We start from the raw sequence: 21,487 nt of genomic DNA on the forward strand, positions 1-21,487 counted from the left end.
CTCTGCCTCTCTCTCTACCTCTGCCTCTCTCTCTCTGCCTCTCTCTCTCTGCCTCTCTCTCTCTCTCTCTCTGCCTCTCTCTCTCTCTCTGCCTCTCTCTCTCTGTCTCTCTCTCTCTCTATGCCTCTCTCTCTCTCTCTCTATGCCTCTCTCTCTCTCTATGCCTCTCTCTATGCCTCTCTCTCTCTCTCTCTGCCTCTCTCTCTCTCTCTGCCTCTCTCTCTCTCTCTCTGCCTCTCTCTCTCTCTCTCTCTGCCTCTCTATCTCTCTCTCTCTGCCTCTCTCTCTACTTCTCTACCTCCACAGAGGGAGATAGTGCCGTCCACACGCCTGGCTGTCATTCCCCCAGCCTTCAGCACTCGGACCCTGGCTGCACAAGCCACTGAGTACACCTTCGCCTACATCCAGGTCCCACAAGACGTAAGTTTTGTACACACAGACACATACATACAGTGGCTTGCGAAAGTATTCACCCCCATCGGCATTTTTCCTATAATCTCCAACCGGCACAGCCAGAAGAGGACTGGCCACCCCACATAGCCTGGTTCCTCTCTAGGTTTCTTCCTAGGTTTTGGCCTTTCAAGGGAGTTTTTCCTAGCCACCGTGCTTCTACACTTGCATTGCTTGCTGTTTGAGGTTTTAGGCTGGGTATCTGTACAGCACTTTGAGATATCAGCTGATGTACGAAGGGCTATATAAATAAATTTGATTTGATTTGAAAAAATTAATTTGATTTGATTTTTTGGGAGGTTTGTATCATTTGATTTACACAGCATGCCTACCACTTGAAGATGCAAAATATTTTGTATTATGAAACAAACAAGAAATATGACCAAAAAAAAAGAATGTGCATAACTACCCCCCCCCCTCCAAAGGCAATACTTTGTAGAGCCACCTTTTGCAGAAATTACAGCTGCAAGTCTCTTATATGTCTATAAGCTTGGCACATCTAGCCACTGGGATTTTTGCCCATTCTTCAAGGCAAAACTGCCCCAGCTCCTTCAAGCTGAATGGGTTCTGCTGGTGTACAGCAATCTTTAAGTCATACCACAGACTCTCAATTGGATTGAGGTCTGGGCTTTGACTAGGCCATTCCAAGACATTTAAATGTTTCCCCTTAAACCACTCGAGTGTTGCTTTAGCACTATGCTTAGGGTCATTGTCCTGCTAGAAGGTGAACCTCCGTCCCAGTCTCAAATCTCTGGAAGACTGAAACAGGTTTCCTTAAATAATTTCCCTGTATTTAGTGCCATCCAGCATTCCTTCAGTTCTGACCAGTTTCCCAGTCCCTGCCGATGAAAAACATCCCCACAGCATGATGCTGCCACCACCACTGTGGGGATGGTGTTCTTGGGGTGATGAGGTGTTGGGTTTGCGCCAGAAATTGCGTTTTCCTTGATGGTCAAAAAGCTACATTTTAGTCTCATCTGACCAGAATACCTTCTTCCATATGTTTAGGGAGTCTCCCACATGCCTTTTGGTGAACACCAAGCGTGTTTGCATATTTTCTTCTTTAAGCAATGACCTTTTTCTGGCCACTCTTCCGTAAAGCCCAGCTCTGTGGAGTGTACGGCTTAAAGTGGTCCTATGGAGAGATACTCCGCTGTAGAGATGGCAGCTCCTTCAGGGTTATCTTTGGTCTCTTTGTTGCCTCTCTGATTAATGCCCTCCTTGCTTGGTCCATGAGTTTTGGTGGGCGGCCCTCTCTTGGCAGGTTTGTTGTGGTCCCATATTCTTAATAATGGATTTAATGGTGCTCTGTGGGATGTTCAAAGTTTCAGATATTTTTTTATAACCCAACCCTGATCTGTACTTCTCCACAACTTTGTCCCTGACCTGTTTGGAGAGCTTCTTGGTCTTCATGGTGCCGCTTGCTTGGTGGTGCCCCTTGCTTAGTGGTGTTGCAGACTCTGGGGCCTTTCAGAACTAATCAATTTTGCAAGGCACTGTACATACACATATACATACACACATACATACATATATTAATTGTGTGTGTGTGTGTGTGTGTGTGTGTGTGTGTGTGTGTGTATACACAACGTTAGGAACACCTTCCTAATATTGAGTTGCACCACCTTTTGCCCTCAGAAAAGACTCAATTCATGGGGGCATGGACTCTACAGGGTGTCGAAAGCATTCCACAGGGATGCTGGCCCATGTTGACTCCAATGCTTCCCAAAGTTGTGTCAAGTTGGCTTGATGTCCTTTGGGTGGTAAAACATAATTTTTACACACGGGAAACTGTTGAGCGTGGAAAAAAACAGCAGAGTTGCAGTTCTTGACACAAACATAGGTGCGCGCCTGGCACCAACCATACCGTATTCGAAGGCACTTAAATCTTTTGTCTTGCCCATTCACCCTCTGAATGGCACACATACACAATTCATGTCTCAAGGCCTAAAATCCATCTTTAACCTGTCTCCTCCCCGTCATCTACATTGATTGAAGTGGATTTAACAGGTGACATCAATAAGGGATCGTAGCTTTCAGCTGGATTCACCTGGTCAGTCTGTGTCATGGAAAGAGCAGGTGTTCTTAATGTTTTTTATACACTGGGTGGTTCGAGCCCTGAATGCTGATTTGGCTGACAACCGTAGTATGTCAGACCGTATACCACGATATGACAAAACATTTATTTTTGCAGCTCTAATTATGCTGGTAACCAGTTTATAATAGCAATAAGGCACCTTAGAGTCTGTAATATATGGCGAATATACAACGGCTAAGTTCTGTATCCAGGCGTTGCGTCGTGCCTAAGAACAGCCCTTAGCCGTGCTTTATTAGCCATACAGTGGGGCAAAAAAGTATTTAGTCAGCCACCAATTGTGCAAGTTCTCCCACTTAAAAAGATGAGAGAGGCCTGTAATTTTCATCATATTTTCATCAATTTTCATTCAACTATGACAGACAAAATGAGAAAAAAATATCCAGAAAATCACTTTGTAGAATTTTTTATGAATTTATTTGCAAATTATGGTGGAAAATAAGTATTTGGTCACCTACAAACAAGCAATATTTCTGGCTCTCACAGACCTGTAACTTCTTCTTTAAGAGGCTCCTCTGTCCTCCACTCGTTACCTGTATTAATGGCACCTGTTTGAACTTGTTATCAGTATAAAAGACACCTGTCCACAACCTCAAACAGTCACACTCCAAACTCCACTATGGCCAAGACCAAAGAGCTGTCATAGGACACCAGAAAAAAAATTGTAGACCTGCACCAGGCTGGGAAGACTGAATCTGATATAGGTAAGCAGCTTGGTTTGAAGAAATCAACTGTGGGAGCAATTATTAGGAAATGGAAGACATACAATACCACTGATAATCTCCCTCGATCTGGGGCTCCACGCAAGATCTCAAAATTATCACAAGAACGGTGAGCAAATATCCCAGAACCACACGGGGGGACCTAGTGAATGACCTGCAGAGAACTGGGACCAAAGTAACAAAGCCTACCATCAGTAACACACTACGCCGCCAGGGACTCAAATCCTGCAGTGCCAGACGTGTCCCCCTGCTTAAGCCAGTACATGTCCAGGCCCATCTGAAGTTTGCTAGAGAGCATTTGGATGATCCAGAAGAAGATTGGGAGAATGTCATATGGAAGATGTCATATGGTCAGATAACTTTTTGGTAAAAACAAAGAATGCTGAGTTGCATCCAAAGAACACCATACCTACTGTGAAGCATGGGGGTGGAAACATCATGCTTTGGGGCTGTTTATCTGCAAAGGGACCAGGACAACTGATCTGTGTAAAGGAAAGAATGAATGGGGAGATTTTTGTGAGATTTTGAGTGAAAACCTCCTTCCATCAGCAAGGGCATTGAAGATGAAACGTGGCTGGGTCTTTCAGCATGACAATGATCCCAAACACACCGCCCGGGCAACGAAGGAGTTGCTTCGTAAGAAGCATTTCAAGGTCCTGGAGTGGCCTAGCCAGTCTCCAGATCTCAACCCCATAGAAAATCTTTGGAGGGAGTTGAAAGTCCGTGTTGCCCAGCAACAGCCCCAAAACATCACTGCTCTAGAGGAGATCTGCATGGAGGAATGGGCCAAAATACCAGCAACAGTGTGTGAAAACCTTGTGAAGACTTACAGAAAACGTTTGACCTCTGTCATTGGCAACAAAGGGTATATAACAAAGTATTGAGGTAAACTTTTGTTATTGACCAAATACTTATTGTCCACCATAATTTGCTAATAAATTCATTAAAAATCCTACAATGTGATTTTCTTTTCTCATTTTGTCTGTCATAGTTGAAGTGTACATATGATGAAAATGACAGGCCTCTCTCATCTTTTTAAATGGGAGAACTTGCACAATTGGAGGTTGACTAAATACTTTTTTGCCCCACTGTATACCACACCCCCTCAGGCCTTATGGCTTAAGTATGAGCAGTGTATATACAGTGTATGTACATACTGCACAGTGTATATATATATATATATATATATATATATATATATATATATATATATATATATATATATATATATATATATATATATATATATATATATATATATATATATATATACACACACGCACACACTAATAACCGGGCAGAGTGTGTTTGAGAGCCCTAGTCTTTAATCACTCTATGTCTGTACTTGTGTATCTGGGTGTGTCTGACTCAACACTCTGTGTTTTTACTATGTCAAGCACTCTGAAGTGCTTTAGTGTTATAGCAGTGTTGTAACTCTGTTAAAACCCTGGATTTCTCAGAAGCCCGTAATGATCTGAGTGGGGATCACATAGCTAAGATCAAAACACATGGTTTGTCTGAGTGGGGATCACATAGCTAAGATCAAAACACATGGTTTGTCTGAGTGGAGATCACATAGCTAAGATCAAAACACATGGTTTGTCTGAGTGGGGACCACATAGCTAAAATCAAAACACATGGTTTGTCTGAGTGGGATCACATAGCTAAGATCAAAACACACGGTTTGTCTGAGTGGGGATCACATAGCTAAGATCAAAACACATGGTTTGTCTGAGTGGGGACCACATAGCTAAGATCAAAACACATGGTTTGTCTGAGTGGGGATCACATAGCTAAGATCAAAACACATGGTTTGTCTGAGTGGGATCACATAGCTAAGATCAAAACACATGGTTTGTCTGAGTGGGGATCACATAGCTAAGATCAAAACACATGGTTTGTCTGAGTGGGGACCACATAGCTAAGATCAAAACACATGGTTTGTCTGAGTGGGGAAGATCAAAACACATGGTTTGTCTGAGTGGGATCACATAGCTAAGATCAAAACACATGGTTTGTCTGAGTGGGATCACATAGCTAAGATCAAAACACATGGTTTGTCTGACTGGATTTCACATAGCTAAGATCAAAACACACGGTTTGTCTGAGTGGGGACCACATAGCTAAGATCAAAACACATGGTTTGTCTGAGTGGGGAAGATCAAAACACATGGTTTGTCTGAGTGGGATCACATAGCTAAGATCAAAACACATGGTTTGTCTGAGTGGGGAAGATCAAAACACATGGTTTGTCTGAGTGGGATCACATAGCTAAGATCAAAACACATGGTTTGTCTGAGTGGGGAAGATCAAAACACATGGTTTGTCTGAGTGGGATCACATAGCTGAGATCAAAACACATGGTTTGTCTGAGTGGGATCACATAGCTAAGATCAAAACACATGGTTTGTCTGAGTGGAGATCACATAGCTAAGATCAAAACACATGGTTTGTCTGAGTGGGATCACATAGCTAAGATCAAAACACATGGTTTGTCTGAGTGGGATCACATAGCTAAGATCAAAACACATGGTTTGTCTGAGTGGAGATCACATAGCTAAGATCAAAACACATGGTTTGTTCTGAACTGAAACGGTGTGTTTTTACATCTGTCTAAGCTTAGTGTGTGTCCTAGCCTAGGATGTCTATTTTTGTGATTCTGTTCGTGCCTGCGTGTGTGTGCATGCGTGCGTGCACGTCCTTTTGTGTGTGTGTCTGTCCATGCGTGTGTTTGTAATGTGTGTGTCCTTACCCAATATGTATATTTGTTTATTTTCGAGTGTGTGTCTGGGTTCAAGGTGTGTGTGCTGTCCCCTCTCCACTGAGTCAGTGTGAAGCTGCAGCAGGGTGATGTGGGCCATCTGTCCACCCAGGCCTCAGCCTCACCTCCACTCTCTACAGCTGACACAGCTCTCTACCTCTCTCTACCTCGCTCTCCCCCTTTTTCTCTCTCCACCTTTGTCTTTCTACCGCTCTTTAATTTGATCTGTCTCTTTCACCATTTCCCTTTATCTACCTCCCTCTTTCTGGCTCTTTTATTTCTCTCTCTCTGTCTCTCTCTGCCTCTGTTGGCTCTTGTTTGGTTCCTGTTTTCTTTATTCAATTCAAGGGGCTTTATTGGAATGGGAAAATATGTTTACATTGCCAAAGCAAATGTTTTCTTTATCTCAGGGGTTCTTACCCATCTTCTTTATATCCTCTCTCTCTCAGCTAATATTTCTCTCCTCTCTTCTGTTCCTAAATCTCTGGTCAGATCTCTCTCTCTCAATCTCTTGCGCTCTCTCTCTCTCTCTCTCTCTCATTCTCTTGCGCTCTCTCCCTCTCAATCTCTTGCATTTCTCTCCCTCTCAATCTCTTGATCTCTCTCTCCCCCTCAATCTCTCTTAATCTCCCTCTCAATCTCTCCTGCTCTCTCTCTTGCTCTCTCAATCTCTCCTTCTCAATCTATCTTGCTCTCCCTCTCTCTCGCTTTCTCTCTCCCTCTCAATCTCTCTTGCTCTCTCCCTCTCAATCTCTCTTGCTCTGTTTTTTTCCTCTACCCTCTCTCCCTCTCTCTCTGGGCCTGTTACTAGTGGTGACAGCGTTTCTCCCCAGATGTCCTCTCTGCCCTGCCACCTGGAGTAGAGAGGGTGCTGCCTGGTATCTCACTCACCTGCTGTGACTCAAACTGGCCAGTGGCCACACAGACAGAAACACACACACACTGTCAGTCAGTCATTCACTTAGACACATATTCTTATTAATACATGCATATACGTTAACATATATAATACATTCTCCTCTGTTAGCATATATAGTTGAATGCATAGTTATGACCATCCACACACTGGTCCATTTCAGGCGCATGCTAGTACTAACCTTGTTACAGTGTCCTGTTCCACTCAGCAGAAGGCCCTGTTAGTGTCCTGTCCCACTCAGCAGAAGGCCCTGTTAGTGTCCTGTCCCACTCAGCAGAAGGCCCCGTTAGTGTCCTGTCCCACTCAGCAGAAGGCCCTCATTCATATTGCATATCCCCACCCTGTCCCCTTGGCTCTCTCTCCTCCTCTCTCTTTCTCGCCCAGTCCACTTGGCTCTCTTTCTCCCTCCATCCGTCTCTCTCACCACCTCTCCCTCCCTCTCTCGCCCTGAGCTCCCCCGCGGAGTGTGAGACAAGCTGACCACAGGAAGAAGAAGAAACAAAAAGCCCCTCAGTTTTCCCCCTTGAACACTCAGCATCCCTCTCCACACATACACACACAGAGACACACACCACATTCACACCCCAAGGGCAGCTTGCTCGGGGGTTGCCATGGAGACAGGACCAGGGCAAGGAGGAAGGAGAGCAAGCGAGAGGGACAGAGCAATGATGAATGGGGGATGTTGGGGTGTACTCAATTGATCCCTGTTTTTTAAAGCCATGGCTGGGCGTGTCTTATTGCTCCTCAATACTCCTAATTGGCTTCCTTGTCTCGCTCTCTGAGCACAATATGAGTCCCTTTTAGTAGAGGACTAAAGATTTCAGGATAAACTGTTCCGGTTCAACAGCCTCCAGCAGGGTGACCTAACCCCTTGACCTCCCCTCTCCTCCTCTTCCACCCCCGTTAGGAGGATGCGCGTGCTGACGTGGTGGACAGCCTGGTGCGGGACATCCAGAACACCCAGTGTCTCCTCAACGTGGAGCACAGCGGCGTCACCTGCCCCCATGTCACACTGCAGTTTGCCGACTCCAAGGACGACGTGGGCCTCAGCCTGGTCAAGGAGGGCATGGTCATGGTGGACGTGCGGAAAGAGAAGCACCTGCAGAAAATGGTAGGAAAATGGCCGCCTCGGCGGAATTCGAAGAGTGAAATGAAAGTTATGTTTACCTTCAGTTTTTTAATGACTTTGTCAGGGCACTATGGCCAAAACAGATGTGTTTTATGTACCAGTGCTAGCATTGGGCCAAATGAATTGGCGTTAGAGTTGAGAAAAGGTTACGCTGACATGTGCCAGACGTTTTCAGGTCATAGTGACTTTGTCAGGGCCAAAACATGATACTGGGTGACAGTGTATGTGACTGGCTGGCTATGACGGGTCTAGTCTATTTCAACAAGGCTGTTAGCCTCACGCTACCATGCTAACAGGTCAATGTTTTTGTTATGAATAAGTGCTAGCATGTGGCTAAATGCTGACGTGTTTAGTAATCCAAAATGAAGACCGATCTGAAGCGATGCATCTCTCCGCTCCTCTCGGTACGTCTAGCGCTCAGCAGGACAGGCCCCTCTGACGACGGCCATTTTGTAATGTCATGAAGTGCAGCTCGTTTGCCTTCCCTCATTATGCTAATTCAGCTGGCAGACTCAAAGCCTCTCTGTAAATGAAAGATAAAGGCACAAAACTGAAATATTTATTCCTGGCGCAATTACCGCTCCTACACGCCCCGACATTACTCCACTCTGTCATTTAGGTACAAATTGGCACACACAAAGACACAGAAATGGGCTCACCGGTCAGAACACAAACACTCATAAACATATGAATGCACACCCACACAGAATGTTAGACGTAATCACCCTCGTTTCCCTAAACCACCACTAAAGTTTTACAGCCCATTGAAAGACACTTAGTCAGCCCACGTCAGTCAATAAGTAACTGTATAGTGTGTATTTGTCGCCAGGGAGCTCACCTCTTTGGGCCACTGAGACTGTAAACAGTATTGTGTTGAAACGACCCACTGGAACAGAGTCAGTGATTAAATCCAGCTGTCCACTGAAACAGGCTGATAGAGCCATGCAGTCTGAACCCTGCTGTCCACTGAAACAGGCTGATAGAGCCATGCAGTCTGAACCCTGCTGTCCACTGAAACAGGCTAATAGAGCCATGCAGTCTGAACCCTGCTGTCCACTGAAACAGGCTGATAGAGCCATGCAGTCTGAACCCTGCTGTCTACTGAAACAGGCTAATAGAGCCATGCAGTCTGAACCCTGCTGTCCACTGAAACAGGCTGATAGAGCCATGCAGTCTGAACCCTGCTGTTCACTGAAACAGGCTGATAGAGCCATGCAGTCTGAACCCTGCTGTCCACTGAAACAGGCTGATAGAGCCATGCAGTCTGAACCCTGCTGTCCACTGAAACAGGCTGATAGATCCATGCAGTCTGAACCCTGCTGTCCACTGAAACAGGCTGATAGAGCCATGCAGTCTGAACCCTGCTGTCTACTGAAACAGGCTGATAGAGCCATGCAGTCTGAACCCTGCTGTCCACTGAAACAGGCTAATAGATCCATGCAGTCTGAACCCTGCTGTCCACTGAAACAGGCTGATAGAGCCATGCAGTCTGAACCCTGCTGTCTACTGAAACAGGCTAATAGATCCATGCAGTCTGAACCCTGCTGTCCACTGAAACAGGCTGATAGAGCCATGCAGTCTGAACCCTGCTGTCCACTGAAACAGGCTGATAGAGCCATGCAGTCTGAACCCTGCTGTCTACTGAAACAGGCTGATAGAGCCATGCAGTCTGAACCCTGCTGTCTACTGAAACAGGCTGATAGAGCCATGCAGTCTGAACCCTGCTGTCCACTGAAACAGGCTAATAGATCCATGCAGTCTGAACCCTGCTGTCCACTGAAACAGGCTGATAGAGCCATGCAGTCTGAACCCTGCTGTCCACTGAAACAGGCTAATAGAGCCATGCAGTCTGAACCCTGCTGTCTACTGAAACAGGCTGATAGAGCCATGCAGTCTGAACCCTGCTGTCCACTGAAACAGGCTAATAGAGCCATGCAGTCTGAACCCTGCTGTCTACTGAAACAGGCTGATAGAGCCATGCAGTCTGAACCCTGCTGTCCACTGAAACAGGCTGATAGAGCCATGCAGTCTGAACCCTGCTGTCTACTGAAACAGGCTAATAGAGCCATGCAGTCTGAACCCTGCTGTCTACTGAAACAGGCTGATAGAGCCATGCAGTCTGAACCCTGCTGTCCACTGAGACAGGCTAATAGAGCCATGCAGTCTGAACCCTGCTGTCCACTGAAACAGGCTAATAGAGCCATGCAGTCTGAACCCTGCTGTCCACTGAAACAGGCTAATAGAGCCATGCAGTCTGAACCCTGCTGTCCACTGAAACAGGCTGATAGAGCCATGCAGTCTGAACCCAGCTGTCCACTGAAACAGGCTAATAGAGCCATGCAGTCTGAACCCTGCTGTCTACTGAAACAGGCTAATAGAGCCATGCAGTCTGAACCCTGCTGTCCACTGAAACAGGCTGATAGAGCCATGCCGTCTGAACCCTGCTGTCCGCTGATAGAGCCATGCAGTCTGTCAGGCCTGTTTGTCTTATGCTGGTCATGTCCCCTGTGCTGCTCCCTCTGAAACGATGCAGCCTGTTCAGACTGGGATGTGAAGGCTCTGGGCGCATCTCTTTCATTGATATAGTCTAAAGTGGTATAGTTTTAATAGTCTAAAAGAAGGGAGGGGGGCTAGACAGGTGAAAGCACCCTGAAGGCCTTCTACCTTATCACTTTAAAGTCCCCCTGGCAAACAAAGCTCCTCTGTCAGCTAAAGACTGACCACTAACTGAGCTCAGCTTCCATTTCCTCAAATGGCCTTTATTTTGAAATGTTTAAAGCTGGAATGCTTAGTGGGGAAACTCCCACGTCCGTTTGTGATATTACAACAACAAACACAGTTTTTTCCCACCTGACATTATTGTATTCCAGATGACAAATTGATGTTCTCAGGCGCTGGTCTTTCATAGAGGAGAGCGGGATTTGTTAGATTTATTTGAAGGGAAACTCTGTTTGTTTTGTGGATATGCCCTGTAGCAAATGGACAACACACTTAAGCATTGTCCTTGCAATAAAGATAGACAATATAAGTATAATGATAAATGTATTTCTCTGCTGCTATTATTGTTGGAGAGAAAAAGAGGGAGGTCGGTAGAGAGAGGAGAGAACGACAGAGAATAGGGGATGGATAAATAGAGAGGGATAGATAGAGAGAGAGGGGAAATAATGGAGAGAGTGAGGGGGATAGAGAGAGGAGAGAACGACAGAGAATGTGGGATGGATAAATAGAGAGAGAGGAGAAAATTGAGAGGGTGAGGGGGATAGATACAGAGAGAGAAGAGAAAATGGGGAGAGTGAGGGGGATAGAGAGAGGAGAGAACAACAGAGAATGGGGGATGGACAAATAGAGAGAGGGATAGAGAGAGAGAGGGGAAAATAATGGAGAGAGTATGGGATAGAGAGAGGAGAGAATGACAGAGAATGGGGGATGGATAAATAGAGAGGAGAAAATGGAGAGTGAGGGGGATAGATATAGAGAGAGGAGAAAATGGAGATAGTGAGGGGGATAGATAGAGAGAGGAGAAAATGGAGAGAGTGGGTGGATAGATATAGAGAGAGAGGAGAAAATGGAGAGTGAGGGGGATTGATATAGAGAGAGGAGAAAATGGAGAGTGAGGGGGATAGATATAGAGAGAGAGGAGAAAATGGAGAGAGTGAGGGGGATAGAGAGAGGAGAGAACGACAGAATTTGGGATGGATAAATAGAGAGAGAGGAGAAAATTGAGATAGTGAGGGGGAAAGATACAGAGAGAGAAGAGAAAATGGAGAGAGTGAGGGGGATAGAGAGAGGAGAGAACGACAGAGAATGTGGGATGGATAAATAGAGAGAGGAGAAAATGGAGAGAGTGAGGGGGATAGATATAGAGAGAGAGGAGAAAATGGAGAGAGTGGGGGGATAGATAAAGAGAGGAGAAAATGGAGAGAGCGGGGGTGATAGAGAGAGAGAGAGAGAAGGCGGTAGCCAGCCAGAGGAGGTGTGGAGGGGAAGATAAAGAGCTGAGATGGGGAGAGTGTGGTCTGAGTCAGGCGCAGTAAAACCAGGCATGCATCACTGCAGGGCCAGAGTGGCTAACTTTAAGAGCGCAGAGCCGTAACGGGCAGTTAGCTAGAGGCCCCCCAACACAGAGGACTAACCTAGCTGAAGAGCCCACACACGTTATTGCATAGGCTAGTTGTTGCTTAGTATTCGGCCTACACAGTAATACATAGAAATGATGTTTGATATTACTATAGCAATAGGATTACCATTTTATGGATATTACGTCAATACATAGTGATGACATGACATATATGTATATTCACAGGTATTACATTTCAAATCAGAGGTTAGTATGTTATTGCATATCAGGTTACTATAGCATCAAAACAGCCGTCTGTTTGCTTTAGTGCAGTCAGGGATCTGGAATACATCTCAGGTGTATTGCATTGGCTAATGTGTGATCAAATGAAAGCTACTGGCCTGCATATTGTCAATGATTAATGACACAGCATCGGCTTATGGCGTATTACATACAAACACATATTGCTGGGCATTGATATTCCACGAGGACATAGCTGGTATTCATCCAGACTGGATCACACACTCCTGTCACACACAAACACACACACACACACACACACACACACACACACACACACACACACACACACACACACACACACACACACACACACACACACAGTATCTAACTGAGATAATATTCATTCAGACTGGATCAAACACTCCTGTCACACATCATGTGTACACACACACACAGTATCTTACTGAGATAATATTCATTCAGACTGGATCACACACTCTCCTGTCAAACATCATGTGTACACACACACACAGTATCTTACTGAGATAATATTCATTCAGACTGGATCACACACACTCCTGTCACACATCATGTGTACACACACACACAGTATCTTACTGAGATAATATTCATTGACTGGATCACACACTCCTGTACCTCTCACTGGTGGTACTGTAGTAGAGCTCAACAGTGTATCCAGATAGTACATCACCCTCCCAAGCTACTCTACTGTCGGGTGGAGATAGTGCATCACCCTCCCAAGCTACTCTACTGTCGGGTGGAGATAGTGCATCACCCTCCCAAGCTACTCTACTGTCTTGAGTTTGAGTTTATTTTATTTTTACAGGGACAGTGCACATTAATCAACGTTTCAGTAAAAGTGCTGGTTTTAGCCAACCGGCTCATTTTCAACCGCAAGACGCAGCACGCAGACAGAGCAACATAGGACAAGCAAGACACAGCACGCAGACAGAGAAACATAGGACAAGCAAGACACAGCATGCAGACAGAACAACATAGGACAAGCAAGACGCAGCACACAGAGAGAGCAACATAGGACAAGCAAGACGCAGCACGCAGACAGAGCAACATAGGATAAGCAAGACGCAGCACGCAGACAGAGCAACATAGGACAAGCAGCACGCAGACAGAGCAACATAGGACAGGCAAGATGCAGCACGCAGACAGAGCAACATAGAACAAGCAGCGCGCAGACAGAACAACATAGGACAAGCAAGACACAGCACGCAGACAGGGCGACATAGGACAAGCAAGACACAGCATGCAGACAGAGTAACATAGCACAAAAAGCAACAAGACAAAACCCATAAAAGCCACCGTGTTTTCACACCTCACAAGCTACAGACAACAAGACAACATGGAAAGCAGCAATACACAGCTAGGGACCATGTTCACATATCTCATTGACCTTTAGCCATGACTTCATGTTTTTTTGTGAAAGTGTGATATGTGGTGCAGTTGTGTGTCTGATGGCAGTGTATTCCAGACATGGGAAGCTCTCACAGAGAATGCAGATTTACTAAAGGTGCTTTTCCTTACGGGAACTATACAGTCACCTCTCATGTCAGACCTTGTGGATCTGTTGCCATATGTTTGGGTTTTCTGTTTAACAAAATTACTGAGTGGAGGGGAGCCTGTCCATTTAGGATCTTGAATACAAGACATGCGTCGGAAAATTGCACAAGATTTTCCCAACTCAGGAGCTCATGCTTTCTGAGGATGTAACAGTGATTATGGCTATTGGGCTTCCTATCAAGCACTTTGAGAGCCTGTTTGTAGACAAACTGAATGGGTTTTAATGTTGTACAGCAAGCTTGGGCCCAACTAGTCAAGCAGTATGTTATGTGGGGGAGTATCATAGATTTGAAGTACAGTTTTGCTACCTCTGTAGTCAAACAATTTCGTATAAAACGGAAATTAGCTAGGTTGAATTTGGTTATTTGAATTACCTTTTTCACCTGCTTTTTAAAAGAGAGGTTGAAATCAAGTATGATGCCAAGGTACTTCAAATCAGATACCAGCTGGAGCTTCTCCCCTGACACATAGACATCTGGCTCAGTAGTATCTGTTGCCCTCTTTGTGAAGAACATGCAGACAGTTTTTTTCACATTGAGATGCAAACACGAGTCACTGAGCCACTTTGTAACTTGGACCATTACAGTAGTGAGTTCTTGTGCAGCTTGTTGTTTGCTCTTTGCATGCACATATATCACTGTATCATCTGCATACATTTGAACTTCAGACCCAGTACAGACAGAAGGCAGATCATTAATGTACAGGCTGAACAGGAGGGGCCCCAGTATTGACCCTTGGGGCACACCCACATCATAGCTAAGAGTGGGCGACAGAGTTCTGCCTTCGAGGTATGATTTCTTCCATCTCAAGGCATCAGGGGAAAAGTTGAACTTGGACAATTTTGTGATGAGAACCTCATGGTTAACAGTATCAAAAGCCTTCATTAGGCCCAGAAACACAGTCCCAACAATGCCCCCTTTGTCCATCTTGGACTTCACATTTTCCTGAAGACAGAATTTGGTCGTTTCTGTGGAGTGTTTCGCTCTGAAGCCAAACTGCATGGAGTGTAATGTGAAGGGGCTGTTGTTGAGGTGGGCAATCAGTTATTCTGCTACACACTCTTCAACAACCTTCGACACCACAGGTAGAATACTAATGGGCCTGTAGTTACTCACGTCAGCAGGGTCACCCGATTTAAAGATGGCCGTTATTATGGCTGACTTCCATACCTTTGGTCAGGGGGACCAATAGATGTGTTGGTGACCTTAGTAATGGGCCAATGAGTGACTCTTTGTAGTTAAGAAAGGTAGAGTCCAGCCCAAACACATATTTGCCTTTAGAGTTCTTTAGTGAGCTAATCACCTTGTTCACCTTTGACTCAGAAACCTCCCTTATGATGAAGACAGGTTGAGCGTCATTCACTTGCACTGAGCCCAAGAAACCAGGGGAGGGGTAGGAATTGAAGGCTATTGCTATTTTGGCTGCATCCTGTGTTAGATTGTTATTCACCATGATTTCTAGTCTTTTTGCAATGTTACTATGGTATTTCCCTGTTAACTTTTTTAGATTCTCCCAGATCAATTTAGAATTTCCCTTTGCTTCACCAATTATGTTAATAGAAAAGTTTGCCTTGGCCTGTCTGATTTCTTTCATCACCTTATTTCTCAACATGGTAAACCTACGTCTGTCATGCTCCAATTTGGATCTTAGGGCTATTTTTAGAGCATAATCTCGTTCTTTCATCAATTTCCAGATTTCTCCATTTAGCCAAGGAAGAGTGCTCTTTTGGCCAGGTTTGGATTTGATTTTCTTTAGGAAGCCATTTATTGTAGTCTGGATTGTGGATAGAAAAACCTGACTATCAGCTTCCACGTCTGTATAGGACAAGATATCATTCCAGTTTATTCCCTTAATTGCGTTTTCAAAATAGTTTAATTCACTCTTAGGTTTTCTTAGTTGATCCGGCTTTCTAACAGTAGAGAGGTTAAACCTGCTCTTATAGACAGCTTTCTGGCTATAAGTGTCAGATTATGATCAGACAGCCCAGTAACCATATTGAATGATTTAGTCACTCTCTCTGGTTTATTACTGAACACCAGATCAATCTGTGTTTTAGAACAACAAGTCACCCTGGTTGGCCCTTTAACTAGCTGTGTAAGGTCAAAGGTATTAGTGATCCGTTTGAGGGTTTTCCTACAAGACTTGTCATCACATTAAGATGACCTCTTTCCCAAAATCACATTCCCTAAGCATGTTATTAAACTGATAAAAAAAACACACTTGGGGTGGAAGGTGGCCTATACATTCCAATAATGGAAATGGACATTTTGGGAGACAGTGTAACATTCAGGCCAATACATTCTAGTTCATTATCACATGACCACTCAATTTGTTTACATCAAATATGTTCTTTAATGTAAATCATCACACACCCCTCTTCCTTCAGTCCTGTCTCTCCTGAAAACATTGTAGCCAGGCACAATCAAAGCAGCATATGGAGAGGTTTTATGGAGCCATGTCTCTGAGAGGCAGAAATCAAGGTTGAAGTCTGTGAGTAGATGTTGAATTTGATCACTTTTTGGAATGACACTAGGAATGTTCAAGTGCCCCCTAGTAGTCCCTTGGGATTAGCTCGTGGGTTCCAGATGACCCGAGAGTGATTGACACATTGAAATAAGTTAAATGTTCTGTGTTTTCTGACGGCTGGGTGTAGGCCGTTTTGTTTCGTTTTGATTAGGGGCAGTTCGGTAGCGCAATTACCAATCCCTCCCGCCTGCACTGGATGCAGAGAACTAATTGTAACCGCTTGCGTACCAGAAGCAGAGTCAGGGATCGCATATAACGACTTGGGTATGTTTGAAGAGTCAAAATCTATCCTGGAGCCGGGTGAGTCGAGAGAAACCATGGGACCATGGCACTCACCCACCTCCACAGCGGCGACGATCAGTGGACGAGGTCATCCACTGCTTTCCACTCCGGTGAGTATCGCTGGCTCGGTGATGTTGGGCCCAGGGTTGAGTTGCACATCCCCGCAGGAGGGTAGTGAACAGGTAGTTTAACAGTTTCTGATAAATGTTGGACTTGTTTGTTACGCCTAAGCGGTTCAGTGGAATAGGGAGCGAGGTAGACGTGGTCATTATTCAGAACATTATGGTATGCTGTGTACTGTCCGCTCCCGTGGAACGTGAACCAATGTGTTTGGTGTTGATATTCTCCGGTAGTAGACTGATTGTGTCATCCCAGCAAGGACGCACTGAGATTATCAGTAGAGCAGCTACATAACTGACAATCATGGCAAAGCACTAGAGATAAAACGCATAATTGCGCTTTAACTCTTTGCATGAGTTACTTGGCTGGGGTCGGATTACACCTGATGTTTTAGATAAAATAACTGCATTCGAATGAGAAGCGGCACCTGCCGCACCACCCTGTCTTCCGTCCTCCATTATCCTGTTAAGGTTAGGAGATGTTATCGGGTGGAGATGGTACATCACCCTCCCAAGCTACTCTACTGTCGGGTGGAGAGTGTGAGAGTGTGTCAGGCTGAAGAGCAGGTGAATGCAGACAGGAGGCAGTCTGTATGAACTGCTGAACTCTCTCCTTTCATATCCTGAAATGAGTCAGGAACTCTCTGTAGAACTCACTAACTCCAACAGCTTTGGCAGGGCCGACGGCTGGTCCTCCCCCTTAGTGTGTGTGTGTGTGTGTGTCAGGCTATCACACACACACTCAGACACACATACATACACACACCTCCTCCGCCGGTCATTGCCTCAGAGCCTTAAACCATGTGGTGTGTGTGGCAGGGTGATGGAGAATATGCCTTCCCCTCCTCTCTCCCCTCCTGTCTCCGCTCTCTCTCAAGCCTTCGCCCCTCAGGCATGCTGGCATGGGAGGCCATCTTTAGGGAGAGCCCTGGCACTACCCCCCCCCCCCCCTACTCTGTCGGGCTAGAGTGGCACTCTGCCACCCCTGGCACACCCTCACCCGCACACTGAGCGCTCACTCATTCCTCCCATCCCTTTTAATGTCTCTCTCACTCCCTCTTTCCATTTGCTCTCCCTCCCTCTCTCTCCCTCTCTCTCTCCCTCCCTCTCTCTCCATCCATCTCTCCTATGCTCACCTTCTCTCTGCCTCTCCATCTTCCCGTCTCTCGCTCAACCTCCCCTTCTCCATTTTCCTTCTTATCCATCTCTCTCTTCTCCTAGTCCTGTCTCTTCTTCCATCCCTCTCTCTTCTCCTAGTCCTGTCTCTTCTTCCATCCCTCTCTCTGCTCCTAGTCCTGTCTCTTCTTCCATCCCTCTCTCTTCTCCTAGTCCTGTCTCTTCTTCCATCCCTCTCTCTTCTCCTCGTCATGTTTCTCCTTCCATCCCTCTCTCTTCTCCTAGTCCTGTCTCTTCTTCCATCCCTCTCTTCTCCTCGTCATGTTTCTCCTTCCATCCCTCTCTTGCTCTTCATCCTTTCTATTTCACCTAGCCCAAAGAGAGGTTGTGCACAGCAAAATGGGAAGGCAAGGTGCTAGCATCCAGAATTTGCATGAATTTGCATGTCTTTGAGAGCGCCGCCATGATGAATTATAATCCACAGGAATTAAAGTAAACGGCGGTGGATCAGACCTTTCATTCTAAATGAGATGTGATTTAAAATGCTGTTAATGCTGATTATTTCCGCTCTGCCTTAGCCCAACCCTGGCCTCTCCTCTCTCTCAGCCCCCCTCCCACATTCTGCTTCATGCCTCCCTTTGATAACATTATTCCATGTGTTGAGGTGGTGATGGTGGGGAAAGTGTGTGTTACGAGGGAATCAATTCAACGGCTCAGACAAGAGACGTACTGTATGTGGCGGGGACCTTAGACATTCACGTATTATAGATACTGGCGGCTCGAGCTGCCAAGCTGTGTACATGGGAACACCAGCTGGCTGGAGTGTTTATGGACATATTCATTCTATCCATGTCCCAGTCCATTGTCCCCACTTGCTTCAAGATGTCCACCATTGTTCCTGTACCCAAGAAAGTGAAGGTAACTCAACTAAATGACTATCACCCCATAGCACTCACCTCTGTCATCATGAAGTGCTTTGAGAGGCTAGTTAAGGTTCATGTCACCCTAGACCCACTACAATTCACATATTACCCCAATGTAAGAATGTAACATTTTGTTAATTGAATACAGCTCAGCCTTCAACACCATAGTGCCCTCCAAGCTCATGACTAAGCTCAGGGCCCTGGTTCTGAACTCCTCCATGTTGAACTGGGTCCTGGACTTCCTTAAGGGCTGACCGCAAGTGGGGAAGTTAGGCAACAACACCTCTCACATTGATCCTCAACCCAGGGGTCCCACAGGGGTTCATGCTCAGCCCCCTCCTGTACTCCCTGATCACCCATGACTGCGTGGCCATGCACGTCTCCAACTCAATCATCAGCCTAGAGGGAGGAGGTGAGAGCCCTGGCGGAGTGGTGCCAGGAAATAACCTCGACCCTCAACGTCAACAAAACGAAGGAGCTGATCGTGGACTACAGGAGAGAGTAGAGAGAGCACCTGAAGTGGTCCCTTCACACATTCAGTGTAGTGAAGAAGGCGCAACAGCGCCTTTATAACCTCAGGAGGCTGAAGAAATCCGGCTTGGCCCCTAAGACCCTCACAAACGTCTACAGATGCACCCTTGAGAGCATCCTGTCGGGCTGTATCACCATAGCTATTTCATTGTCTGCAACCACAGGGTTCTCTAGAGGGTGCTGCTGTCAGCCCAACGCATCATCAGGGCACACTGCCTGCCTTCCAGGACATCTACAGCACCCAGTGTCACAGGAAGGCCAAGGAGATTATCAAGGAGATCATCAAGGCCACCCAAGCCACGGTCTGTTCACCCGCTAAACTCTAGGAGGAGGAAACAGTATAGGTGCATCAAAGCTGGGGCCGAGAGACTGAAAAACAGCTTCTATCTCCAGGCCATCAGACTGTTAAATAGTCACCACTAGCCGGCCTCCGTCCAGTACCCTGGCCTGAACCTTAGACACTGTCACTAGCCAGCTAACAGCCGGTACTCTACCCTTTACCTTAGAGACTGCTTTACGCTATGCTGTATATAGTCATTGAACACTGTATATAGTCATTGAACACTATAGTCATTAAACACTTTAATGTTTACATACTGATTTACCCACTTCATATATACACTGCTGAAAAAAATAAAGGGAACACTTAAACAACACAATGTAACTCCAAGTCAATCACACTTCTGTGAAATCAATCTGTCCACTTAGGAAGCAACACTGATTGACAATAAAATTTCACATGCTGTTGTGCAAATGGAATAGACCACAGGTGGAAATTATAGGCAATTAGCAAGACACCCCCAATAAAGGAGTGATTCTGCAGGTGGAGACCACATACCACTTCTCAGTTCCTATGCTTCCTGGCTGATGTTTTGGTCACTTTTGAATGCTGGCGGTGCTTTCACTCTAGTGGTAGCATGAGACGGAGTCTACAACCCACACAAGTGGCTCAGGTAGTGCAGCTCATCCAGGATGGCACATCAATGCGAGCTGTGGCAAGAAGGTTTGCTGTGTCTGTCAGCGTAGTGTCCAGAGCATGGAGGCGCTACCAGGAGACAGGCCAGTACATCGGGAGACGTGGAGGAGGCCGTAGGAGGGCAACAACCCAGCAGCAGGACCGCTACCTCCGCCTTTGTGCAAGGAGGAGCACTGCCAGAGCCCTGCAAATGACCTCCAGCAGGCCACAAATGTGCATGTGTCTGCTCAAACGGTCAGAAACAGACTCCATGAGGGTGGTATGAGGGCCCGACGTCCACAGGTGGGGGTTGTGCTTACAGCCCAACACCGTGCAGGACATTTGGTATTTGCCAGAGAACACCAAGATTGGCAAATTCGCCACTGGCGCCCTGTCCTCTTCACAGATGAAAGCAGGTTCACACTGAGCATGTGACAGACGTGACAGAGTCTGGAGACGCCGTGGAGAACGTTCTGCTGCCTGCAACATCCTCAAGCATGACCGGTTTGGCGGTGGGTCAGTCATGGTGTGGGGTGGCATTTCTTTGGGGGGGGGCGTACAGCCCTCCATGTGCTCGCCAGATGTAGCCTGACTGCCATTAGGTACCGAAATGAGATCCTCAGACCCCTTGTGAGACCATATGCTGGTGCGGTTGGCCCTGGGTTCCTCCTAATGCAAGACAATGCTAGACCTCATGTGGCTGGAGTGTGTCAGCAGTTCCTGCAAGAGGAAGGCATTGATGCTATGGACTGGCCCGCCCGTTCCCCAGACCTGAATCCAATTGAGCACATCTGGGACATCATGTCTCACTCCATCTGTTGCACCACAGACTGTCCAGGAGTTGGCAGATGCTTTAGTCCAGGTCTGGGAGGAGATCCCTCAGGAGACCATCCGCCACCTCATCAGGAGCATGCCCAGGCGTTGTAGGGAGGTCATACAGGCACGTGGAGGCCACACACACTACTGAGCCTCATTTTGACTTGTTTTAAGGACATTACATCAAAGTTGGATCAGCCTGTAGTGTGGTTTTCCACTTTAATTTTGAGTGTGACTCCAAATCCAGACC

General features: G+C 46.2%; 1 protein-coding gene across 1 annotated transcript in view; it reads left to right on the forward strand.

Annotated features, from left to right (window-relative positions):
* Window positions 1-21,487, forward strand: part of LOC110499879 (staphylococcal nuclease domain-containing protein 1) — a 311,077-nt gene that overhangs the window by 273,176 nt on the left and 16,414 nt on the right. The window contains exons 21-22 of the mRNA XM_036957135.1: window positions 307-420; window positions 7,852-8,055. Coding sequence (XP_036813030.1) covers window positions 307-420; window positions 7,852-8,055 — 318 coding nt within the window. The remainder of the gene's footprint in view (window positions 1-306; window positions 421-7,851; window positions 8,056-21,487) is intronic.

The sequence above is a fragment of the Oncorhynchus mykiss genome, chromosome 21 (assembly GCF_013265735.2).
Source record: "Oncorhynchus mykiss isolate Arlee chromosome 21, USDA_OmykA_1.1, whole genome shotgun sequence".
NCBI classification, from domain to species: Eukaryota; Metazoa; Chordata; class Actinopteri; order Salmoniformes; family Salmonidae; genus Oncorhynchus; species Oncorhynchus mykiss.